Consider the following 27,287-nt stretch of genomic DNA (forward strand, 5'->3'; position numbering starts at 1 on the left):
TAGGTCCATTATTATTTCTTTTCTATATTAATGATATTGTTACAATTCATAAAAATCCCAAATACATCATGTACGCAGATGATAGAAGTTTATTTTTTCAAGGCAAGGACGTACTACTGCTACAGCAGGTCATCAACAAAGCACTTCAGTCATTGCAAACATGGAGTGAAGCAAATTCGCTCTTTATCAATTCACGTAAACCCAAAGTCATCATTTTTCATCCATAGGGGCATGCCTGCCCCTGATATATATCACTTAACATTGGCGACTCGAATATTGAAATCGTTGACACGATAAAAACATTAGGCGTTTTCTTCCACAAAAACATGTCTTGGGACACGCACGTTAATTATCTTGTAACCTCAGTTTCAAAGTGCGTAGGCATTCTTGCTAAATGTCGGTATTTCCTTCCTGCGTGGATAAAACTGATAATTTACAATGCACTCATTACGTCTCATGTTAATTACTGCTTTTTGGTATTGGTGTGTGTTCCACTACCTACACCAATACTAACAAATTACACCTGCTGCAAAAGAAAGCCATTCGTCATATAGCAAATGCAGAATATTTCGCACATACGGAACCACTGTTCATACGTTTTAATTTGTTGCCTATTCATAAACTATATGAATATTTCCTAGCACTGTGGTACAAAACCTCAATTCATAATAATCAATGTTCTTTCACACAGTTATTGCAATTAAAAGTAAACATTCCCATGTATAGTATAAGGAACCAGGAGTACTGGCACATTCCATTTTGTCGCACTCAATATGGCCGCCAAATGCTTTCTTACGCTGTTCCTCACCTACTGAACAGGTTAATGCGCCAGAATATAATTTTAGAACGGTATGCTTCGCGTAATCTTCGTCAAATTTTTCTTTTTTAACATTATTTTCATGGCACGGAATGTGAACTATTAAAAAGTGTTACGGTTTACTTCGTTTCATATTATTTTTACACATGTACAGTTTACATTGATTGTGTGTTACATTGCTAATTTTGTTGTTATTTCTTTAATTAGTGAACTGATAGAAATATCGTGTGTATTTTGTAGTGTCACACCTAACTGTTATATGAACATTATGTAGAATTGTTTCCATTCTAAACCCGTGGTGTGAAGAACTGTTTTATCTGCCCTTGTTGCATTGATGCCTTGGACCAGGGGGGCTCGGGCTTATTCAAGTGAAACTCCTTTCACTTTTCGCTCGAGCCAACTCACATCTTCACGATGTAAATAAAAACGTGAACTTGAACTTGAACTTATGGCATGCAAAACGTTATATCAGGACCAATGTAAATAATCCCGTCAAGCTATAAAAACCCATGTTCTCTGTTCCATATTTAAGGCTGGTTGTTGTACCCTTGCTGAAAGGAGACTTGAACTTATATAGTTTCTTCTACAGAGCACAGCGGAGTTGGACTTATCTAGTTTCTTCTACAGGGCACATGATTACGAACCTTTTGCACGTGGTGTGAGGCAGGTGAAAGATCGCGTAGGTCGCCGCGCAGGGGGCTCGTTACTATCAACTTGTTCATCTCCTCTACGTTTTGGACGGGGATATAATAGCTCTGTCTGGGGCTGATAGCATTGATAGGATGCCTGGTGTAGACAGCACTGTACTGACCGACACCCGGCAGTTCTCGCGACGTCCTGAGCACGCAGGGTATTTTATAGCTGGACGAGGGGCCCAGGGCATCTTCATTGTCAACCGGGCTTCCACTTTTGCGCACGCTTCTCAAGTTTTAAGCGTGCATGTCTTTATTATAAATCGGTATTATAGCTAGCATAAAAATAGCATCGCAGTAACTCGGCCCTTGAGAACAAAATCGATCTGTACACAAGTAGTATTTTTTCCAACCTTCCTGCCTTCTTTGGGTTGACAGGATTGCAACACAGTGCCATTGGCTTTGCCGAGCCTTGGGGCTTGCCGCTGAACGTGAAGATCATGCCGCAGTTCTTCAAAGAACTTGGCTACGAAACCCACCTAATAGGCAAGGTAAGACTCGTCCTACCTCAATGCATGTTCCTGGAAAGGCATTGCAAAGTTGTCTTCAGTTATGCCAGATGGGGTGTAACTGTGCGCAGGACTGCCTTACCTGAATTCATGGTCCCACCTTGAAGACGCCATTACGGAACATTTCAGAGCGTACTGGGTTAGCACTTCTATTATGCCTCAGAAAACATCTTTTCACTTGTTAACTCATGCTATGATGGAACACATGAAGGAATAACTTTGCTGTGACGATGCATCATAATCATCACCACCAAAACCGGCTCCTCACTAATCTAGGGAGTGGAATTATGAATCACGATCCTGTTATCCATTAGGGAGATAAGTAGAGAGCAGAATATATCTGCCATTGCCCTTGAATGCTAAGCCCATCGTCCCTCTCCTCATGAGGACAAGTGACGTGTCATGGAGAGGGGTGAGGAACGGAATCGTGGCCCTTCTCCTCGAAAGAATAATGGCGTGCCAGCGATGCTGACGTTATTGAGGAGCGCATTGAGTAGCAGTATGCGCGTTTTGGCACGTGTTCAAAGAAAGCCCGCATCCTCGTAACATTCTCCATCGAGCGTTAATTTGATCGGGCTTTCCGGGACGACAGGCCTCGTGGTAGCGTGATAGGTGAGCTGCTTGCGATAAAGTTACCTCCCATCGCACAACAAGTAGCCAGAGTCGAACGAAAATGATGAGAGGAAGGGCGCAGCGAGGCTTCAAACGGTATAAGAGCATTCGAGCATAGCACAGCACGCACTGGACTACAATGCAGCAACCCTATCATTTCTAGGCGATAGGCATACACCTGTTCATGGCCTTGGGTGTGGTAAAAACTGGCGCAGCTTGTACTTGTAGTGGTAGGCTGGAGAAACAGCAAACAGCAGAGCTAGCCCCCCCCCCCCCCTTCGTCGGAGACCTGGCTGTTGCACCTCACATGTACTTCTGAACTTGCCGCTGAAAGTTCTCCATGCATGGAAGGCCCGGATCGTTTCCTCCACAGGCTCTCACATCTCTCCCACAGTGGACCACGTTAGCATGCGCTCCTTGGCTAGCACCCGCGGAAGCCGGCTTCCTGCACTCGGAGTCTGTAACGCGAACTCGGCGTATGTGCTCCCCACTTCAGGCGCGAACGCACGTGAACTACCAAGCGGAATAGCACGCGACAGATCACTCCACGAACGCTGGGCGGAGTTTTCTTGAAGGCCGACCTGGCCAACGCCGTGCGCTCCTCACGAGGCGCACGCTCGTGTTAGCTCGGTATTTTTCTCGGTAGTTTTTCGACCTCCTCACGCGGCGCAAGCTTATTCTAGTAACGTTGGCGCAAGCCCAGGCGCAAGCCTCGACGACGCTGGGCGTTCCTCACGAGGCGCACGCTTTCGTGCACTCGGTCTTTTTTCTTGGTATTTTTTCCTGGTAACGCTATACGGCGGTAATAAAAGCTTGAACAGTTCTGCTGTTAAAAGCCACCACTGAGTCCAAGTAAAAACAAACATCCAAGTCCTAGCCGGAGTAGATGCGGCGGTGAGTGATCCGCCGAGAGGCGCAGCTCGTGCAGAGAAGAAAACAAAATGCTGCCAGCCGGTCCGCTGGTCAGGGGCTCTGCGGTGATTTTCACCGTGTTCGTACCGGCTGGGCTTGGAAAGGCCCTCGGATTTCTCCGTTGCACGGTGGCCAGGCGCTTCGCGCGTAGTAGAACATTACAACGCTGTTACGGCTGATATATCCAGTAATGTACACACGTCAGCATTTGCAAGGAGTAAAACCTTGCATTGTCGGCTAGAAGGTCTTCGACACTCTCTTGCAATGTATCCATGGAGCCTCGGCCCCATGTGATCGAGCGAGATTCCTTTAAGGTTAAGGATAACCCTAATGGCAACCTTCGTTCTTGAGCCTCAGTCAAACAATATATAGTCAGTGGGCAGGAGAGGGAAAATATAGCGCACATTTCCCAATATTATTTGCTCGACGAGGAGAAAATACATTCCTTAAGGTGTACATTTTCACCATAATAAACATGAAGAATACTCAGAAACGGTAGAGGCATCCGTGAGCAGACTACACCGTTGGAGGAGAATCAGGGGTGACGAGCATAGGGCGGCTGCACTCACAACACGACAAGAAACACGCTTCCGTAAACCTTCTTCAAAGAGCTGCGCTGTCACAGAGACTCACGCCTTCAAAGTAAGACGCTTTTGTAATGTGACGGGTGATACACGTGGTACATGCATGCGGTAATCGTGGCACTACGCAGCATCAGCAAATACGTTCCATGATACCTGCTTGCAAACTATATTACAAAAATGACCCAATGCTTCTTATCTACTCGGTTTGCAGATAATGTCGCCTAAAGACGATAGTCTCCTCTGGCATGTAACTGCTTCTCCTCGCTCCCCTGCCCACCTCTAATGATGTTCCTCTCCTGTCTCAAACCTCCCGTTATAAATGCAATAGAGGTTTGCTCAATTCATGTCAATTTTTTGGCGTTCTCACTGCTGGAGCGCCATCTGCTGGGACTTTGATGTTACTGCTTGGCTTGGCGTTCTAGCCACGAGGTCTAGCCCTTTTGTTTTTTATTGTTAGAACGACGTTTTAATGCGTTTTTGTGTTTAAAATTAAAATAATCATGTTGATATTCTTTATGCATTGACGTTTTGCTTCAAATATGCCTAATCTTCTCCTTTTGCTGATCAATATGTGCAAGTATGAAGTATGCTACCAGATTAAATAATTTGGACATGGTTCGCCTATACCAACTTTTTGTTCAAGAATGATACTAATCATTGGCCGAGCGGCTGAAGCGAGCGACAGACAGACAGACAGACAGACAGACAGACAGACAGACAGACAGACAGACAGACAGACAGACAAAATGTTGGCGTTTAAGTAGCCCGAGGAAGACTGTTGTCTTTGGAATGATCAAATGCCTTGTATTTTTTCAGTGGCATCTGGGCTATTTTACGAAACTGTTAACGCCCACTTACCGTGGATACGACACCTTCTACGGATACCACAACGCCCAAGAGGACTACTACAACCACACCCTTAGAGTGGTATGGTGTACAGCGCTTCCGCTGTTGATATTGTCACGTAGACAAAGACGACGCAGCTGTATTGGAGGAATAACAAGTTTATTGGAGCGAACTTGCGCTCCCCTAACAACTCAAAGAATACACACGCGGCGAAGCAGCAGTCAACAAAGTGATGTGCGCAGGCTAGTGTAGGTAATCGAATACCACGGCGTCTGCTAGGCGGGCATTTATCTCTCAACCCGAGTGTTTATTGAACCGTCGAATTCTATCCAGGGCCTTGAGATGAAAGAAGAATAATCTAGGCTAGTGACATTGTTGTGTAGTGAGTCATTTTCTGCGTAATTATTTTGTTTAATGACATTATCACATTTTTTTTAATTTTAAATCCAAAGATTCATTTTCAATGTATTTAATTTACCCGTTAGACATCGTTAGAACGGGAAGGGTTTCAGTTCATGAGCCCGTTTAATAAAGTGACGTTAGTTCGAAACCCTCCCCCTGTCAAAGGAGATAACACGTGCGGCATAAAGAATGGAACGCGCGCTTCACTTGGGCAGCGGATAACACATATAACACAGCCCGGCGCAGCCGGTCGGCAAAAGCAAAACATAAATAAACAAACCGAATGCATGGTTCGCGGCAGTATACACAGATAAAAGGACAGAACACGTGGTATCCCCACGCAATCTCTGCATTAACTCCCGTCTGATGTTCTCTGTCTTGTTCTTGTGCAGGACAATCACTCTGGTGTAGACTTTTGGTTGGGCTCCCAGCCCCTTCGGAACGAGACTGGGCGTTACTCGACGGTTTTGTTCACCGAGCGAGCAATCGACCTGATCAGAAGGCGCAATAAGAGAAAGGTGATGGCTGGTTGTTGTCAAGACCGTACCAGTAATCCGTAGGCCTTCTGTAAAAAGCTCATTCTTGCGGTATAAGAAAATGTTAAACAGCGTATAAGTCCATCTTAACTCTAACATTACGGGCGTAAAAATGGTCTGTGGCGTGCACCTAAGCCAGGTTTATGATGTAGTCAATGTGGAAGCGTTATCGTAGTATTGGGGAATATATACGGCTGTATTGTGCACACCGCCATATTTCACACTTTCTGTTCACGTAAACGGCTCCGAGTCCCCCGCCGCATACACCGCACCTACGAAACTGGTAGAAGTGTCGCTTGGAAGGCAACGACGTAATTCTATGCACGGTGATGACGCGGTGCCTCCAGTAGCACGCGCCCAGGTGTACGGATATGTCCGCTCATTATTATATCACTGTCCTTCCATGGCAAACTTTTCTTCCTCGTTCAGCAACTATGACTCTAAGGCTTGGCCTATAACCCTTGTCAGCCCTTCATATACAGTATTAGCGGGAGGTACTTTTCTACTAATATAATTGCTGCTTGTGTAAATACCATGCTCAAATATATACTGCTGTACGGAGTATAGTCAAGGATCGGCCATGTCGTTGAAGATGCGTGCTAGACTTACAATCTGTAGGCCCGGGTTCGAATCGCAAACGCAAAGTCGCCGAATTCTTTTTCTTAAATTTACTGCATGTTGTCCCGTCGGCCATTTTCGGAACCATCCCCGGCCACCCGTACGCAAGCAAATTTCCGTCGCCGTGGTGTGTACAGATATTAACGGTATTGGCAACACCAATATCGTTATAGTCCACACCTTAAGACAGCCCGCCAACTGCCGCAAAGAAATAAGGGCTCTTTTTGGCGGAGGTAGTTTTATTATATCCTTCGTCCGGTTTGCTACATGTTCTTGATTGTGGCAGAACTGGCATTGTTGATAATTCGCTGAGAACAAATCTCCCGATCAAGAAGAAGAGGGGGAGTAAACCTTTATTGTGAAAAAGCACGGGACTGAAAGGTGGCGGTCGACTTTCTAGTTCCAGGAGTCCGCGAGCCTTGGCTGATTCAAGTGCTCGTCGCACCAGGGCTTCTTGACGCTCCGGTGCCGAGCTGGTCAGCGCAGACTCCCACTGCTCAGAGGAAGGGCAGTGGACGGAGTCAGGGTTGCGTGGGTAGGAGTAGACGAGGTGGTAGGTTGTGAGACGATTGTGTAAGTGCGGGCAGTTGTAGGGGTATGCGGACGGATATATGGGTGCGAGGATAGTGTGGTTGTAAAAGGTTTCAGTTTGTAGTCTGCGGTAGATACATGCGTCGTAGTTAGATAACGTGTAGTGTCGAGGGGGGATGTTCTTCTCGTGTGGGTGTAAGAGTGAGCTGTAGCTGTTGTCGAGGGGTGCCAGGTGGGTAGCTTCCCGGTCCGTGCCTCCCAGAAACTTGTGTTGAGGATGAGAATGCCCGGAAGTCAAGTTCTCGGGCGGCAACCTGAGCCGCTTCGTTCCCAATAAGACCTAAGTGGACAAGAGTCCATATAATGCCTACTTCGCCGAAAGGCTGTAAGGTTGGGATGGCTTAGGGTAGCGCTAGCCCAGCTTGGTACAAGGAACTTAATTTTCTCGTAGGTGGGATTTAAGGTGTTTGAAGACAAGAATTTCGTTCATGCGTTTTAGACGAGACAAGAGTTTTCTTTGTGGAGAGTTTGTCTCTCACGTTCCTTGCGTCTTCTACCTCGCAGCCCTTTTTTCTCCACCTCAGTCATCAAGCCCCTCATGGTGGCTCGGAAATCGCACTTCAAGCTCCGAAAAGGAATGTCGCGAAGTTCTCGTACATCGGAGAACAAAATCGCACAATTTACGCCGGTAAGACTATCTACCTTGGTAGAAACATCCCATACTTCCAATATTGCAAAGGAAATCCAGGCAGAAACCCTTTATTGGGGAATTATCTACAGTCTCTGCTGGTATTGAGTCACCCCCTCTCTGGAGCAGGTTTCTCCGCCGCGCGAAAGCCGGTTCCTACTATACGAAAAATTCATAAAAATAGACAAATTCGTGGAAGCTTCCATTCACGCGCAAGACTTGAATGGCGAAGCTATTGTAGGTGCGCATTGCCGGACACGTAGTTAGGATTCAGTATTATTGTTTATTTTCATAGTTGCGCTGCTAGTCACGATAATAATGATGATGCCCGCAAAGGTTTTGGCACGTACCCGCAAGGGGGATAGGCAAGGCCTAAATCCCTTATCGTCATATGCATCGAAGAGGTTGTCGTCTTCTTCGCGCCGAGTGGTGGGTGCAAAGTCATACGCAGCATTGTAGACTTCCCACAGCTCAACTGCCGAGGCTTGCATTAAGTCGCACAATTCTTGAACCATAGCGAAGCTGCACGGTTTATTTCTACGTCAGCACTGAAGGACACATCACCGCGCATTTTTCAAATCTTGATGTTGTTTATTTACATGTTCCGTTGTTGCTTTGCACTGGGCTATGACGATGCACTGAGGCATGGTCATATTTATTTATTTATTTATTTATTTATTTATTTATTTATTTATTTAATGCATACTGCCAGCCACCTTTTGGTGGCCAAGGCCGGAGTGTCAAACTTGCATACTTGCAGCCGCGCAACACAGTACAGTTCACGGTACAGAAATAAAATCACCACATAACAGGCTTACGTGGGACATGTATACGCGGGTTACATGAGCAACACAAGAGCGGTATCGAAATACAATCCAACTTTTGCTCGCAACACGAAGTGGAAAAGCATGATAAGAGAAATTGAAACCTGCACATGTGACCAGACAGCTTTTAGTACAAACAGGCAGTGGCAGCTGATAAGAATGCGTCGGGCGCTGCAATGCCAGTGACGTCCCGGGGTAGTTCATTCCAATCGGGAATCGTTCGGGGAAAAAAGGAATATCGCCGAGAATTTGTTTTTGTAAGCGGCATCACTATGGTTTTATCATGCTTGTTCCTAGTTTTTCGTGATGTATTGTACTGCATGTATGTGTTAAAGGCGAGTCCTGAATGTCCATTGACTATGTTGTACAGGAATTTTATGCTATGTAGCTTTCTACGGGACTCTAATGTGGGAAGACCGGATCTATTACGGAGTTCAGTGACTGAAACGTGTCTACTGTACGTGGGGTAAATAAACCGGAGGGATTTATTTTGGATTCGTTCAAGCAAGTGTTTTTATGTTTGTGTATGAGGATCCCATACAACGATAGCCTATTCCAACAATGGGCGTACCAATGAAGTGTAAGCGACTAGTTTTGTTTTTCTGGTACAGTGTCTCATGCGATGACTTAAGAACCACAATCGCCGTAGTGCTGCTGATGTTATACCTTCGATATGCGTTTTCCAGCTCAAATTATAAGTGATTGTCAGTCCAAGGTATTTGTACTGGTTAACGGTTGTTATAGCAGTGTTGTTTAACAGGTAAGTGAATTTCGAGGTTTTTTTTTTACGTGTTATGGTCATCTTGACGCACTTTGCTATGTTGAGGCTCTTTTTCCAGGAGTTACACCATGCTGTAAGGACCGATAAGTATTCATTTAGGGTGGCGTGATCTGTTCTTGATTGAATTGGCAGGTACGCAACGCAGTCATCTGCGAAAAAACGACACTGCACAGTAGATTCGGAGGACATGTCGTTTAGATAAATCAAAAATAAAAGTGGTCCTAAGACGGAGCCCTGCGGTACCCCGGAATGCACGGGAGCAGAAGTAGAATTTTTATCTGCTATCTGAACGTGTTGGTATAGGTGGAATAGGTAAGAATCAAGCCACCGAAGAATTCTTTCATTGGTTAGGATTCGGCGAATTTTAAACATCAAGTGAGAATGGGAAACTCGGTCGAAAGCTTTTCGAAATCTAAAAAAATCACATCAATTTGTCCACCTTTGTCAAGTGCTTTTAGAAAGTCATCAGTAGTGTGGATGAATTAACTGTGTGGTTTTTGAAAAGCCTTGCCGGAAACCGTGTCGATTTGGTGAAAAAAAAGTGGTTACTCTCCAAAAAAGAACTTAAGTGTTTGAAAAGGAAGTGTTCCAATGAAATGGGGTGGTAGTTTTTGACGTCATATTTATCCCCCGATTTATGAATGGGTACTAATTTACCCTACTTCCAATCTACTGGAACGTCTCCTGGCAAGAGGCTTTCCCTAAATATTAAGCCTAAGTATTTGGAACACCACTCGGCATACCGATAAAGAAAAGCATTAGGTATATCCTCCGGCCCAGCCGATTTTTTTGTGTCAAGATGAAGGAGAGCTGAGAAGATGCCTTCCTCTGTTATAATCAAGTCTGGCAGTTCGAGATTGTTCGCATGGAAATCAGGAGGGAGTCACCCGTTCGCACGAAGACGAAAGAGAAGTAGTCGTTAAATGTTGTCGCTATGCAGCTGGCATCAGTCACGTCCGCGTCCTTGATTTTAATTTTTGTTACTTTCTCTTTTTTGTCGGAGAAGTGCATCTAAAATTTTCTTGGGTTAGTAGTAAGAAAGTTGTGCATTTTTACGTTGAAGAAATAAAATTTGGAGCTTTTAATCTTGTCGCGCAGGTCGGTGCGGAGGCTCCTCAGAACAGTGCCACGTGGTCGTGTTTTTGAGCGTGACAGGCGTTTTATCTTCCGTTTTAGGTGCAGTATTTCGCGCGTAATCCAGGGACTTCGGCCGTGTATTTTTTTTTTTTTCACTTTCTTCGGAACGACCGAACTGATACATTTGTGAACGGTTGCCTTAAAGTGCGACCATAGCTGATTAACGTCACAGTAATTTTGAGGATGTTCATTGTAAATTTTGTCATATTCCCCCTCTAGGAGGTCCAAAATGCGTTCGTCCGAAGCAGCATTAAAATCAAGGAATCTACGTACTTGGATAGCCGAGAGTGTACACAACATGTTGGTTTTAAATAATACTAGTTCATGGTCCGATATTCCTGGTAGAACTTCAATTCTGTTGTTAAACTTGCAAATGGACTCAGAAACAAAAATGCATCAATATCATCCTGTCTCTCATGCCAAGCATCACATGTGCGGTAGTTATTGACGACAGCACAGAAGCATGTTTTTACTGAAGTTACTGCGCATGCCTGGAACGCTCGGCGGTCGCCGCGAGGCACGCGCTCACGATTGCTCCGCATCTTCCTGGTATTTTTTTCTGCAAAGCCGAACTTACGGCGTGTGTAACGGCTCAGCTGTTAGAACCGTCCTAGGGCCGTCATATTGCATGTTTCATGAAGGCTCTGTGCCATGAGGGTCCACCGAAAGGAAAACGCCGTGTTCCAGAATAAGAGGAAGAGGACGACGACGATGCCCGGATTGGGACTGGGCTAGCGCGTGCCGCCGGTTCTGCTTGGGCCAGGAGTCTTGAAGTCAACCCGTTTACTGTGTACATAACGTAACGTAGCATGTAACGATCCGATTACAATGTAACAATTCGATGCCGTTCACTTGGGAACCATCTTTATTCTGTTCCGCCACTTCCTCTTCTTCCCCTGCCCCCTAGTCCTGCCTTCGTCGTCTTCGACTGTCTACACTCTCCGAAACTCTGTTTCCATCCTCCCTGTGTGTGTAGTGAAGTAAGTTGCTGACGGCCGTGACTTCTACAGTCCCGTTACCCGTCCTGTACCACAAGGTTTTCAAAACACCCTCTGTGGATGCTGTCTTGGTGACTTGGAATGGCCTGGTAGGCCTGGTTCTTAGGTTGGCCCATCCTTTTTGCACTAAGAATAAAACATTTCGAGAAATAGCCGGGATACTCGTGTTGTTACGCCTGTCGAAAAAACGTTTCATCGGCTTCCTGTACTTCATTTCTACCTCCGCTGTCCTTTTCATTTCTTGAAGTTTAAGCTTTCTCGTCAGACCAAGGATTTCGTCAGTGGGCAGGTATCCTGGCGTGTCAAAGGCTGCATAATGAGGGCTGCAACCTAGCGCACTTCTGTGCGACCGGTCGTCCTGCGTGACCGCCGTCTCCAGGCAGCACGTCCAACCACCGGGAAAGTTAGAGTACAAGTGAATGTACTGTTTATTATCACTTAGACCGTTCTGGAAGGCCATTAGCCGCCGGGTGATATGGAGTTGCAAACTTTAGCTTGATGCCTGTGCTTTCCGCCAAGCGTGTCATGGCTCGACTCCTGAAAGTAGGTCCATTTTCAGACACAACGTACTTCACACCCTTCATCTCTGCTGAAAAGTGCTATTACGGTATTTGCGTCCCCCTTTCCTGGTTTCGCAGCCACTATCCTGGAGCATTCATCGATACACAGTAAGAAAGACTGTCCGCTTACCCCTTCACCCTTGTTTTTCGGCTCCTCAAAATCGACATGTACTGTCTCAAAAGGTATTTTTTAGTGGACTAGCAAAGTTATAGCGTCAATTTTCTGTTTGTATTTGGCCTTGTTGATATGACATAAAGTGGACGTAAGGGCTTATACATCTCTTATCATGTGTGGCTCTGTAAACCTCTTCCTGATCTTGTAATAGGTTCGCTAGAAGTCCTCGTGGTCTCCTGTGTCTGGACTGTCGTGGTAGAGTATCAGAACTTTTCTCACCAGTGTAGGTGGAACGTGAAATCACCCATCTATCTACTGTAGCTATTCTGTTCCTTCCCACAACCTCAGAGCATTCAGGGCATTGCTTCTTCACCATTCTTGCAGCTTACGTCAACAGGAAGACGGGAAAGGGCATCGGCATCTGAAAAGAACTTCCCGGATGGGTGTAGAACGTCGAAATTGAACTGCTGAAATTCGCAAATCCGGCGAGATACTCGTCCTTGAGGTTGGCTGTCGTGCAGGCGAGTCGTCAGTAAAAAGCTTGAACTTCTTGCCCTCAAGGTACGAGCGAAAGCACGTCGCCGCTAGCACAACAGCCAGAGCCTCTTTCTCTGTTGTACAGTCCCTCTCTTCTTACTTATTAAACGTATACGATTAGTACCCAACCACGTGTAAACGGCACCTTCCCTACAGTTGGAAGAGTCCGTGGTGAGCGCAAAATAAAGTGAGAAGTCTGGCAGCCTGAGCACGGTGTCAGTTGGCATAGCTGACACTAAGTCGAGGTAAGCTTTTTCGCAGCCTTCTGTACAGTGGAAAGCGGTACTTGGTAGGACCGGCGAAAGCCGTAATAAAGCTGCGGAAATGTCCTGCAGACCGAAAAAAACTCTCCGTGCATGTATGTTTTCAGGTCATTCTATATTCCGTACTCGCTCTACGGGCTCCTCTCCGTGCTTTTAGCGAACCAATCAAGCACGCGTCCAAGAAATGGGATTTCGGCTTAAAGAACCCAAGATTTTTTTTTATTTACCTTAAGATTGCCTACGTTCGAGGGAGTCAAGACAGCACTCAGATGTTCCGAAGGTGAGCTCTCACCTTTTGAATACACTATGGTGTCATCAGCGTAAATAGGCCCAAAAATAATTTCAACACACCATTCATGATTTTCTGAAGCCAGGTAGGGCTATTCTTCAAGCCGAAAGATGGTCGGTTGTATTCGTACGCTTCAAAGGGTGTAACAAAAGCCGTGTACTGTTTGTACTCCTCTTCGAGAGGAATCTTCCCAAACTCTTTCCGCAAGTCTGTGCGTGAGAACACGTGGCAGCCTCCCGACTCTTTAATGATGATGTCTATTCGTGGCATCAAAACTGATAAAAGGTCAGTTGATCGGTTTAAATCCTGTAATTGGTGCGAAATTCAACGAGACATCTTCTTTTAATGCCATTGCAATGCGGGAAGCCATTTGGAGACTGACGGGCTTATTATTTCAGCTTCGTCCAGCATGTTCCAAAGTTCTTTCTTTAGCCAAAGGCTTGTTTCACGGGACATATCGTAAGGCTTTCGTCGAATGGGTGGTACATCAGCAACCTTGAAAGGAACAGGGAATTCCGTTGTAGCTGGTGGGTCAGTACCGACGCAAACAAGCTCTGGAAACTTGAGGCAAACGTCCTCCTCACACCTAACAAGTCGGTCTGTTGTGTTCATGGAGGTGCAGGCTTCAGTCTCAATATCAGTATAGGTTTATCTTAAGTCTCTTCATATCAGGTCTTGAGAGTAGAAAGTGATATTCGCACCCACGAACTAAGGTGTCGATCTCTCTGCTTTGACGTATCCACTCATCGTAAAGTTGTCTCTTTACAGCAAAGCCCGGAATTTCTACCGGTCTTCCTTTAAAAATATCTTTAGGAAAACAAAAGTGACTTGTTTATAACGGACGCGGATGCACCACTATCAACTAATGCCCTGATGTCGTTGCCGTTTACTCTCAAATCTAAGAAAAAGAAGATTTACTGGGGTGAGGTAAACAGTTTCAATCTTTGTCCTCGGGTGGGTCTGAACACCCACATTTATTAGCTTTTTTCCTGGGTTGTTTCGGCGCCATGATGTCGTTAGGCTTGACTCGACTCATGGTCATTGCAAGGGGACGCAACGTTTATGACGCCATGTCGCTTGTACGAATTTCTTTATCCAGATGAGACTTCGGAAAATCCAGATCTCTGTGACGCTTGCCCAGTTTCAAAATTGAAACGCCGCGTACCTGGAATTCTCGGGGTACCCTGAAGCCTTCAAGACATTCGAAAAATTCCTTGACTTTATTTGTGGACTTAATCTTAACTTGCTTCTTAAGATTGTTAGGCAACCCGTGAATAATCTAGAATCAGCCATTTTAAGAAGGCGCCTTTTCTTGTAAAAATACTGCAATTGTGTCCGGTCAATATTTATAGAAAAGTGCAAGGTCCCATCTTTCCACTCGATTTTCTTTGAACGCTGCGAGATAACTTACCTTCCAGCTGCCCCAGCTGCCGGGCGCGTGCATGGATAAGTGTAGCTCATACCACTTCTTTGCAAGTCCCGTCAAAAACCGCCGCATGTTTTCCACTCGGTCGAGAACTCCGTGACACGAGTTGTTCGTCTCAGATGGATATTCATATAAACGAATCCAATCCACAGGACTTGTACTTTCTCCATCAAACGGATCCCTCTTCACCATTTCTGTGCGCTGTCTTTGTTGAGCTTGGATCGTAGCGCCGAAGGTTTCCGTGAGCTGTTATTGCCTCTAGGCATGTCGTTGTTGCGCTGGCAGAATCTGAAGAAGGACTGGGTCCATGGTGGCAGCGCTAGCGCTCGGTGGCGTGTTCGTGTTCTCTGATACCTGTATGTTTGGCACCTAGAAGTATTCCTGGGACTCGGACAGCTTCACCCTGAGCTTCAGAGAAGGCTGTGTATTCTGGTCACCAGTTGTGGGGCCGGACTTCTTAGCAACCCAGTCACTCAGTTGTGGTGTTGTGATGCACTCGGCTGTGTCGTATGGCACTTCGTCATCGACTTGGCATGATGAGAAGTAAACTCGCCTCCTGAGTTTCGCGTGGCCTGTAGAGTGATACACACGGTGTCTGTCTCAGGAACCCTCTCGGCTGCGCCAAAATGTAACGATCCAATTAAAATGTAACAATAGGATGCCGTTCACTTGGGAAGCATCATTATTCTGCTTCTCAGCTTTCTCTTCTTAAAAATTACTCGGCGATAAAACAGGGACGAAGAAGAAAGACGTAGACACAACACAGTGCCGAACTTCCAACTAGATTATATTGAATGAAGACGCTGCTTATATGAACAAAAAACTCAAATAACTTCTGAGAATACTTTCCGAAACTTTATGAGCACTGTAAAAGATGCAACTGTAGCCCCCTGCTAGATTGCACAAAGTTTTTAAAGAGAGCAAGCGGAAACCTTGAGTGCGAAATTCTTGAAGCTCATTTTACCAGACAGGCAGGAGATAACTGAGTTAGTGCTCTGCCCATGTCGGTGTCAGATAAAGAAGCAGCCTTTATAGAAACGTGATGCACTTTGGCGTCACAATGGTCTTAGTATTTTAGCTTTTTGTGTATATAAGCAGCGTCTTTTTTCAATAAAATCTGGATGGAACTTCGGCACTGTGTTGTGCGTACGTATTTCGTCTACGTCCCTGTTTTAACGCCGAGTACTTTTTAAGCATAATGTACCAACTCGCTCACATCAAGCGTTCGTTGTTTTCCTTCTTCCCCTGCCTTCGTCGTCTTGGACTGTCCACATAACATTTACCCTGCTTCCCGTAGCGAAATACTGATATAAGGCGGATTATATTTTCCCCAGAAAAAAATGTCTTCTCGTCTATACACTTGTGTTTAAAGGTGAAGCCAACATCAGGGGGATAGGTGCACATGTAAGCTTGGTATTGGTAAGCTTGCTTAATTTTCCCATCTGTGTTGAACAGTAAAGCGTTGCCATCTACGGAGGGGTATGATTGTCTTGTCGGTACTGTCCGGAAAAAAATTATGTGATATTTAGCCACTGAGACGACTGCAGCATTACTCATCCCAGCTTCACTGGTCCGTCTTCCCAGAGGTGAGGGGCACTGAATTTTTTTTGTTTAGCTCATCTTTATCGGGTACCACTTTTTCTGGCATATTTTCGCGTAATAAGACCCTGTATATTAAGACAATGTGTATTTTCGCGTAATAAGACCCTGCAAGGCTCACTTAGGCTCTTGGGTTGCGCACTAAATGTCGCCAAGCGTAGCTACCTGTGCGCTAAGCGATATGTTTAAATGTAAAAAAAAAAACTCTTGGAAATTGTAACAGCGTTTCACGGCAACAGAAATGTATATTTGGGATGAATCGCTCGGAACAAATCCACCTTCAACAACTGTCACCTGCTGTCATGAACACGAAACTGCAATGCAATTAGTTGCAGCAGCGGCGGCGGATATAGTTGGATTTGCGCTGCAGACACGTAAATTTTGAAGCAGTGACTCACAGCAGCAAGCATCTCGCTTCGCCGACCACAATGCTGTGAGCCTTCGTTGTTTTATTGGGAATCCGCGCATTTTTGTCTTGCGTGTGCAAAAACTAAGCCCCCAAATCTTATCCAGAATTGTTTTATTCAATGTTAAAACTTGTACGCTTCATAGCTTGGATATGCATTTTGAGTACTTTGCCTCTTCGCGACATGCGTCGGCAAGGTCTACGTTCTCACCCCTCTCTCTTTGTCGGTGTTCCAAGCGCTGGTGTGTCTAGCTTCATCCGACTCTTCGGGGAGGCGGTCCTATCCTAAAAAAAAACTTTCCATTCTCCTTTTTGAATGTTCGTCTTAGTGCAAGGCGGCCGCGCATAGCCGAGACTCCAGCTTAGCTGTAGTCCGCGTACACAGAGTTGAATGGCTCATGTACTATTATATACTAATTGTATTTTAGAACAACACTCTCCAATGATCCCGTAACCATCATTCCAATGGTGTTCATTAAAGCCACCACTCAAATTCCCTGAACACCCTTTGTTTTTTAAAGCGAAGCTTTATTGTCCTCGCTGATGCCTTTGTAGGCCAATACACACTGGAGGAAAGGCAACTTTATCTGTCAATGGTAATGAATGATCGTTGCAGAACTCAAAGAAAAAAACTCTGCCCGTGGCCGGAACCAAATCTGAGTTCTCGCGATTTGAAGCCTACGCAGTCCATATCCGAGAATTGCTGTGGGTGTTCTAGAAAAGTGGTGCGTACCTCGAGAGTAGCGCATACTGGCCATGTGGGATTGGCCAACCATAGAATCCATCACGAGAAAGCTTCGCGTTCAACCATCGTTGTCGTTAGACGGAGGGGTGCATGATTTTTTCTCGCGGACACAAAACGTTGTTGTCGACTATTATGATCTTTCCGTCTTCATTTCACTACGATTGGTAATATGAGTGGACATTGAGGGGACCCACCAAAGAAAATGGGATAGGTTTCTATCGCTATGAAAAACTTATCCTCAGTCTCTGCGAGTTATTCTGGTTCGGAGCAGCTATGGTGGACGCAATGGACGAGTCCGTGGGCGCCGTGGTGGAAGCGCTACACGAGGCCGGGATGCTGAACCGCTCCATCGTGGTGTTCATCGCGGACAACGGCGGAAGTCCCTGGGGAGAATATTCCAGCCGGGCCTTCAACTGGCCGCTGAGGGGAGCCAAGCACACCCTCTGGGAGGGCGGCTGTCGCACTGCAGCGCTGCTCTGGTCGCCTCTGCTCGTTGGGAGGCGCCGCGTGTCGCGGCAACTGATGCACGTCTCCGACTGGTTACCCACCCTCTATGGCGCAGCAGGTGAGATACAATGAGCGGCGCTGAGACCTGCATCGCTAGGATCATTCAAAATGATGCTGTATTTCGATTTCGCGTTTACAACAAAAATAATTTCGAACGCACTGATTATTAGCGGAGCCCAGGCACAGATAAAATTATGCGACAAAATTTGCGCAAGTTCGAGGATTATCCGTGTTTTAACCAGCGTATCGGCAGAAAAGCGTCGTTAACCCTTAAATTGGCTACTTTGGATAGGGGGCCGTACCGTTCAAACTAGTTCCAGAGGTTAAAAAACACGTTCAGAAAGGCCGAGAACAATCTGTCCAGCGCCAAACCTTTCCTCAGGAATAACCGTATCATGGCAATCTATTTCTAAGAATGACTCGTCAAGTAGGAACACCTACTAAGCAGGAGAGCGAACAACGTCATAACACTCCGCGTTTCGCGGAAATTAACACAATTGTAGTGATCATCAGAAACGCATATACGTCCAGATAAAGCGAAATAACGTGCGTCTTTCTGTCCACAGGTCAAATAAGGGTCAAAGCTAAGGGTCAAATATCTTGGCTTAGGGATGTTTATATTGTTCTTTGTGGTTGATATGTATGTGACGACCAAAGTCCGTGCGGCAAGAAGGTATTTCTCTACGTTTATTGACGCAGTAGGCGAGAGGGTCTCCGTCGGTGACGCAGTATAAACGAAACGACTCTAGCGTCAAGCCCGCACTCTTTTGGACATTAGAATTTCGAGAACTGTTCAAGCGACGTCATAGCGGCCGTAAAAAGCGACGTCAACCGCTCAAAACAATTCGCAACGGGGATATCAACACCGCCAGCAATGGCATTAACGGTCATGGTAAAAATAACAATAAATAGATTCACTAGAGCCTACAATTATTAGAAAGAAAGCATTCATACGCACGAAAAGACGTTGTAAAGATACATGGAAAACAAGCATTTACAAGAACCACGAATTTATTGCATAATCAGGCACTGTCTAAGCATACGTTGGGGTAAAACATTTGTCGGTGCATGATACAGGTGCAGTAACTAGACAAACGCTTGTGATGACACCTCTTCATTAATATGGCACGTTGCGAAAACACCTCTTCACCCATATACGCATAAACTATTGAAGTGGTGCTTCAGGAAACAACAATTTGGCGGGGTTTTATATTCCTTCAATTTGTAAGAACAGTGGTCGCAGTACGCTGTGAGTTCTACGCGAAGGTCTGCAATCAGAATTGAAATTGACGGCCATAAAACCAACATCAAAGAACATGCCTGCGTTCACCAAGATAAGCTTTCCCTATAAAAAGCTATTCTTTCTATGAATTCTCCCAAACGCAATAAAGGTGCTCATAATTTTTATAACTTAAGCATGCGCAAGTACCAAAGGAAACTGTATGAGTTTGGCGAGACGCTTGGTTGCTGAGAGGTGGTTGAGAGAGAGAAAAATGTTTAATGAACCAGCAAATTTTGCCTGAATAGCTGTCCGATTTGCTGCACCAGAGGAGGGGGAAGGGGATACGAAAAGCTCTGTCTGTCTGTCTGTCTGTCTGTCTGTCTGTGTGTCAGTCAGTCTGTCTGTCTGTCTGTATCTCTCTCTTTCTCTTTCTTTCCGACCTTCCGTCCGTCCGTTCGTCCGAACCGTCATGTGTAGGCCAGAATTTGCACGCCCCCAAGGCACTTGTATACCTTAGCTCCTTGGATTGGACGAATAAGAGCAGCTCACTGAATGATATGATACAACGTTGTTGAAGTGCGCATCATCATTTTAAAGCTTCCAATAAGCGCTTGTTCGTATACAGGCCTTTTCGTTCTTTAAGCGTTGATAATATTTTGCATGCTTTTTGCTGTGAAGCGCATGCCCAGTTTGATCTTCCTGCAGACTGTGGCAATTAAAACGGGGCTATATAAAATGGCTGTTCCAGGGGCAAATAAGTGGAAAAGGCCTGTAGAATGTAAAAAAAGAGCACTTCTCTTAGTGGCTCTGCCAGACACCAATAAGACGCCTGTTTTCTTTCGCAAAGGTGGTCACCCGGCCCTTCTGAGCCATCAGATGGACGGCCTCGACATGTGGCGCCACTTGTCGCTGGGTCTTCCCTCGCCTCGCACCGAGGTCCTGTACAACATTGACCCCATCGAAGGGACGGCCGCTCTGCGCTATCATGACTACAAGCTTGTCCTGGGCGTGTTTGGCGAAGGTGCGTACGATGACCGCTACCCCACGACAGGCGGCTCTCGACCTTCCGCCGACCTCGACAGACTCATGACAAGCTCCCAAGTGGCCAGCGTACTGAGGTACGCATTCTGCGTTTCTTTATGTATGCGATAACGCAAGGGTATTTGCAGGAGTTGTCTCGCATCTCGTCCCATCTCGTTGTACCGCTAGCAGGAAGACCCAGGAAAACGTGTGCGCGCCAAATATTTGTGAAAATTTTTCAGGGGTGAAACACCACAAATGGAAATGTCTTCATCGTAACAGTGCACCTACTTGTAGAGGTCAATTTATTAACAACGATAAAGAAAAGAAACATTTCCAATGTTTGTAAACAATCCACATATGGTAGTGAACAGCTCTAACTCTTGTTCTAGTGCACCTACTTATAAACAGAGCAAACGACATTTGGCTACCAAAAACAGCCTACAAGCATGTAACCTTTAATTGAGCAGGCATGATATAAATCCTTTCAAAGCCCACCTGTATTTCCTTGTGAATCAAGCTGTACGGAGAAGGCGCGGAGAGTAGGAAGCACGTGGTAAGGAAGGGTAAGACGAGGACGGGGTAAGCCAGCAGCTGCTTTGTCGATAAAGCATCGAGCTAGCGTACTTTGAATGTATTGCAAGACAAATTTAGCGTCAAAATTGTGACGCAATGGCCTTTGAAGCGACGAAGCTACACCCGGGTGATTAGGCGCGTCCCACTATATTTTGACCCCGTGTCAATGTACTGAGTACCTTTTGGATAGGATAAATGCATTGTTATCTTTTTCACCGTCCCAAACAGTGATAGGGCTATACTCGGGTACAAGTTAAGAACGGCAACGGAAGAACAGCCGCGTCACATGAGGGAAAAGCTCTGCGCCATTCCTAACTCTCTTGCATGCGTAATTATGCGAACGACAATTAAAATTTGGAGTCGGACACCCCGGACGACGGACACGCTAGAAAAAGACTTCCAACTGATACTGTGTAGAAACACGACTGCCCCTGACTTTTCACTACAAACATATCCACTTAGTGCAGTCAACAAAAAGTTATTCAATTTTAGCTAGTTAGGCTGCTTACAGCGATAATTATCATCTCGCTTTGTGTCCCCTGGCCCCATAACTTATTTGCCCAGGTGGTGTTCTCGTGCCTCTCTCTGCTTAATTTGGAGGAAACCATAAAGCTTCATTTTTTACACCCGGTATATACAAGGCAAGAAATCTAGATATTTGTGTCAAACAAGCAGAATGTCTTAACGGAATACATTTATTAGAACTGATGCATCCTGCTTCGTCTATAGCGTACATACTCGGACGCGCAGGAAATTCTACAACACAGAGGCGTTGCAGTTTTCACGGACGTGGCGCCATGCAGCGACAGTATGGTGCGGTACCGGGAGGAGCAGCATATCAAACTTCGTCCGCGGAGAGCCTCCATACTTGTTCAACATTGCCAAAGACCCATGCGAATTGAGAAACTTGGCAGCTGCAAAAACAGAGGTTAGTACCATATATTTTGAGTGACCCTCTAATAATGACCACATTTCTATCATTCCACATCAGTATTTTGAAGTTATGTGTGTGCTCTAAGCTTTTAAATGGATATCATACTGATTTTCAGTCTCTCCTTCTTAAGCAGTGCTCTGCCGGAACTTCTCCTGGCTCCCCTGTGACGCGAAACGCAAACTTTGGAGCAGCGCCAGTTTTGTCTTATCGTAATTGTCAGAGTTATTTCGTGCGAACCTCTTTGAGGCCTTTCGTTCTAGGCATACACTAAGGGCTGTGACTCATCTATCCCTCGGCCAACGCTTTCCCCTAGCAACTGCTCGAAACGCTTCAAATAAGCATCCAAATTGCCTCGAGCTTCCTTGAACACTGAATGAAGTTACGAGCGTTGAATGTCAAAGCAGCACCCCCTGCAAACATCGCGTCACCAGCAGCCATTTTAGTGTGTCGACTGTCTCTAACCTCTACAAACTGTACCTCTACTGTCCTAAGCCTCTGTTGGAAGTCCCTAGTCGCACTCGGACAACCTGTCATTCCGCTGCTCTTCCTTCTCACGCCTTCGCAAGAGCGTCCCCAGTCCGCACACGCAACTTCATATCGCGTGACCCAAGATGATCCCCAAAAGGTGATCAATTCATGCGCGGACATCTTGCCTATTTAGACATACCACCGCGGCAACAGCGAAACCGTCGCCATAATAAAAATTTCAGAATCTTGGTTATCTACTTCTTAAGCGCCAAAAACTACAGGTACATAGAATGAGACAGGGACACGCGCTAACTTCCAACTAAATTTTATTGAGCAAGCGTGAAATATATACATGAAAAATAGTCGATAGGAGATACAGAAAAGAATTACACACAAGAGATAACAGATAAACTCGGTGCTGTTCCACACGTGTCAGGCACTACCATGACCAGTTCTTTTTCAAGAACACTGCTTCCTTTATTGACAAGGCTATCGACGTTGTGCTGACGCATTCTAAACTGACGCATTAAGCCACCCCATTTATATGCCTTGAACCATATCAAGGCAAATTTTACGTTGGGAGATCGGGGAGTGTCTACAGGGTTTTCTATTGAACATGCTCCTCCTAACATTAATTGGGAGCGCCTCAAGAATAAGCGCGTCTAACACCTTATTATACACTGCAAAATATGGGACTTTGCACCAAGGCCTGGGGGGTACAAAATTCTTGGCGTGGGCTAAAAGAAAGTCTGATTAATGCATAATGGAAGCTTTTAAAAGCGGAGTAAATATTATGAATTACACGAGTATAAAAAATCGTGTTTTTTGCTATTAAACAAACATAAATGCATAATTTTTATTTACATGATTTCACAATTTTTAAAACCAGCTGTTTGCTGTGTTCGTTGTATGGGACTTTATTTACGCAAGTAATCTGCATAGGCACTGTTTTACAGTGTATGTACGTTTTCTTATCCGCAGTTGTTATTTTTTATTATTTTTTTTTTTGCTGGGCTGTTGATGTTTTCGCTGCCATTGACTTTCACGGTGCCTTTCCGAATGACACGTGTCACCTGTATGTACTCCGGCTGCGCCTATACTTTCGTTCTGTACTCTTTGCTATTACCGTTTTTTTTCGGCTGTGTTTATTGATATGTTTTTACGTCATGTTTGGAAGCATGGACTTCCAAGCATCGGGCGCATCTGGTTGTTTCTAGAGCGTGCGGGTTGTTTGCTGATAGCGGGCACCATATGCGAGTGCAGTCTGCTATGAGAAGGACAAAGGTGGAATTTCTGCGCTCATACACTCTTCCCTCGGATCTGTTCATGTTTTATAGCTTAGTGAATGTTTTTCTATGCTTATAAAATCGTCCAACAATCAGAAAGCACGCTCCTCTTCCAGAGACGGGGATAAAAATACGTCAGAAAAACGCATTGTTTAGCACTTTTGTTCCTTTCCCCGTACATTGGGCTACGCCACATTCGATGAACGTATTAGTGTAGGTTAACGCATTGAGTATGGATAATTATTCAATAAGGTATTTTAGGTAAAAAATTATTATAGTATAGCTAATATCCGGTGCTCTGGGATTCTCTCACACCAGATGGTGGCCACTCTAAAACGAAGACTGCACCGCTATGCAGCCTTGTCGGTGACGCCGAGCTACCAGCCCTCTGATTCAAGGGGCTACCCAGAGAACCTCAACGGAACCTGGGCACCTTGGCTGTGATGGCGATGCCGAGAAGTTCACGTTGAAAAATGACCGTGGAATTTTGGGCCTGCACTCCACGTCATCAAATTATTCAGGACCAAGTACAGAAACACTTGCGGACTAGACATTCAGTACACTTAATTTATTCGCTACTTGAGTTCCATTGTGTATGCCCTTGCTAACAGATACGTAACACCGCTCGTGCCGTTTTGTGCTTTACTGCGAAACGAAAATATGATTTCATATTTATATTCCTATTAGCAGAAAAACTTTAGGTACATGACGTATTGCAGCATGTTTTAATCTAAAGTTGAAGCGTCTGAGATGGACTGCAGAAGCTTGGGGCCACGGAGGCTGTCACATGAAGGGAAGTTTACAATTGTAGTAAAGCGATGCCTAAAACTGACCCGTAACTTTTGTTATAATCAAGGAACGGCTACTTAAGGCCGTAAGTAGCCCTTCTTGTGTTTCGTTTCTGTGGAGACAAACAAATCCGCAAACATCTTGGACGCATAGCTGAAGTGCACGGAGAGATGGTGTACCTTAGCTCGGAAGGACCTTCGGCTTACCCGCAAGAAACGCAAACTCATACAGCAACAGTAGAAGTAAATTTTATCACTTGAAAAGTAACCGCGACAAGTCCTTTATTGACGTGCATAATTCGTCATAACGAATACACTGACACACGTGCTGGTAGAACGGTACAAATACATGCATTGCCTCTTACTGGCCTTTTATGGTATGTTCGATTTTCACCGCTGCCATGTCCTGTGAGCTGTCTACCAGGTTCTCTGTTTCTTGTGACATTCCGACGGAAGCGCGCTTGATGGTAATGCTGTTTTTATACAAACCATGCCATTCGCTTGCCACGATGCGTCCCTTGCATTTTCTTTTTGGAAGATGTTTTTTTTTTTTTTTTTTTTAAGATCAGCGTGGCCACGGAGCGTCGTCTCTGCCCTGGTCCTTTCATCCAGGCGAAATGTCGCCACGGCATGCACGACTGAGCTGCGCCCCCTCTTTCTTCTCGGCCACCCGTCAAGGGTGTGTTGTCATCAGCGTCGCCGCCGATTTCCTCTGCCTGGCTGTCTGCACGTGGACGGCTATGGTGTGCGTGAGAACTTGTTCGCGCGCGTCGCCGGGAAGCTGTACCTTTATGCACTGGCGAGAGAGAGCTAGGAAATTCGAGGAATTGTTATGGTGCAAACGCCGTACCTGAATATCGTATAGGCTATCACATGTCAATAAACGTCCTTATTGTTGGAACCCCGTTTCTTCCATCAGTCCCAACTGGGTCCTGTCAACTCTGGCAATGCGACGGCGAACACCGGCTGTGCAGCCACAAATGGACTGATCCCAGATAAACCTACCAACCCATGTACACACTTATCAAGCACATCCTGCGCGAGCCATTTTACCAATTCTGCCAAAAAGACCACTGTGAAGAAACCTAATCTGTCTTATGGAGTATATCGAGACATTTATTGCTAAAGAGTACAGCAGCCCAAGCAAACGAGGACGGCGGAACAAGTAAAACTAAAAAAATAAAAAAAAATAAAACGAGAGCAAAGGACAAAGGACACAGAAGCACAGTAGACTAAACGAGCGCTCACTACCAACAATTTTATTTTAAACCCTCCTCTGCATAGAAACGTCAACACCACAGAGGCGCGCCTACGCACAGACCACCTGTAGCGCAAGCCACATGCGCGCTACCGATTGCGACATAAAAGGCGGAGCTCGCTCTCCCGCAAACACACCGACGTCGTACTGACACAACCTGTGCCCCTATTTTTGATAAAGTAGGCCTTCAAAAGTTCGCGTGCCACCTTGTTTCTGCTGCGTCCCAGCACCCTCAACTCATGGAGCAACGGCACGCATTTGCATTTTGCGCAGTGCGCAGGAAGGTTCGCACCGCTATCACTTGTGAGTGATAGTTCATGTTCACGGGCCCGGTCGTTGATACACCGGCCGGTTTGTCCTATATAGGACTTGCCGCAGTCCAGTGGAAACTCATGAACAACAGACACTGCACAGTCCACATAGCGCCTGGCGTGCTTCTTACCGCAAGCCGCCCCTTTTCTTGCATCCCCAGGGATGCGCGCACACAACTTTGACAGCTTTCGCGGCGCTGAAAAAACGACAGGGACATTGTGCCTGCTCGCCACCTTCTTAACGTTACGTGTCACCTAGTGGACAGGCACGTACCCAGGATTTTTTTTCGGGGGGGGGGGGGGGGGGGGGGGGCATCCCAAAGTAACTTTTCTATGCAAATTAGGGGAGAGGGGCGATGGTACCCGCCGTTACTAGTACAAACGCGATGAACGCCCACCGTTTACCATAGAGGCGCTTAAACCTGCATAGAGCAATGAAATTAAGTGTATCCGCCCTTGTAATGGAGGCGAAAAACAAAAACACTCGTATGTTCGAGATTTCTGCGCACGTTGAAGATCCCTACGCGAGGTTTGCAAAATTAAAAAAAAACATGCAGTAATAAATATATTTAGAGGAAAAATACGTGTACTGCACAGTAACTATACATTCACTCTGCTAATGTTAAGGCATATTTCCGGAGCACCCCATACGTTATATGCAATCGAAGTCGGCAGAAACAGAAGTGCATGTAGGCACTCGAGAGTTCAGATCTCTGTGGCAAACTTCTTGCGCTTCCATATTTTTCTCCAAACAAAAGCTGTGGTTACTGGTTATGAAGGAAGGAAACAAAATGCTGGGAAAATCGGAAATGTCATACGCCTAATTCCGTGTGTTATTAGCCTAAACACGCTCAGAGTTCGACGTTTAACGGTCTGCCATTCAAAGCACCAATGATTTAGGCCTCGGAAACTGTAGTATCGAGACGCACTGGACTGCAGTAAATGTAGATAAAAAAACGGTGGCAAGCGCCAGCGCGTCAGCGCTTAACTATGGCAGTTTTGTAAAGAACCTTGTTATATCCAGGGATGCGCCTTGTCGTTTCCTCGGCGTCGCAGCGTGGCTTGGCCTGCAAGGCAGGAATGAGCTTCTGCTCTGTCCTCTCGTTCGGCCCGTTGGTAAAGTACACTCGTTGCTCTCTGCCGCGACACCTTGGCGATACTCCGACATCACGAGACTAAGCTATCATATGTACCCGGGGTTTTATAACCTCTCTAATACAAAGACACAGTTCGTAGTCAAATTTTCAAGCCGAAATTTCTCTCGGCCAAAAGTCTGGTCGGTGTACGTCGAGATGTCCGGCCCGGGTTCATTTTCACCGATCACCCGCTGCACACCCGTCTCTCTGATGTTGACCATTGGCCACGTTGACTCCGTGCCCTTCCCCGCTGAAGCCCGGTGTTCTCGAGGTCTGTTCATAGGAAAGAAGCTCCGGGTCCGTAAACCCGCCAGTAAAGTGTGGTTACTGGTTGATGTGGGTGGTGTCGTAGAG

The 27,287-nt window shown here is 45.8% G+C and overlaps 1 protein-coding gene across 1 annotated transcript in view; it reads left to right on the top strand.

Annotated features, from left to right (window-relative positions):
* The window catches only part of LOC144170219 (arylsulfatase B-like), a 40,483-nt gene extending 15,298 nt beyond the window's left edge, over window positions 1-25,185 (top strand). Inside the window, exons 3-10 of the mRNA XM_077699869.1 lie at window positions 1,888-2,000; window positions 4,943-5,053; window positions 5,767-5,892; window positions 7,624-7,747; window positions 17,699-17,992; window positions 20,004-20,274; window positions 21,503-21,680; window positions 23,759-25,185. Of these exons, the coding sequence (XP_077555995.1) occupies window positions 1,888-2,000; window positions 4,943-5,053; window positions 5,767-5,892; window positions 7,624-7,747; window positions 17,699-17,992; window positions 20,004-20,274; window positions 21,503-21,680; window positions 23,759-23,884 (1,343 nt within the window). The 3' untranslated portion in view covers window positions 23,885-25,185. The remainder of the gene's footprint in view (window positions 1-1,887; window positions 2,001-4,942; window positions 5,054-5,766; window positions 5,893-7,623; window positions 7,748-17,698; window positions 17,993-20,003; window positions 20,275-21,502; window positions 21,681-23,758) is intronic.
* The last annotated feature ends 2,102 nt before the right edge of the window (window positions 25,186-27,287 follow it).

This window comes from Haemaphysalis longicornis, unplaced genomic scaffold (assembly GCF_048455015.1).
Source record: "Haemaphysalis longicornis isolate Haplotype H1 unplaced genomic scaffold, Haemaphysalis longicornis Haplotype H1 scaffold_2, whole genome shotgun sequence".
Classification (NCBI taxonomy): domain Eukaryota; kingdom Metazoa; phylum Arthropoda; class Arachnida; order Ixodida; family Ixodidae; genus Haemaphysalis; species Haemaphysalis longicornis.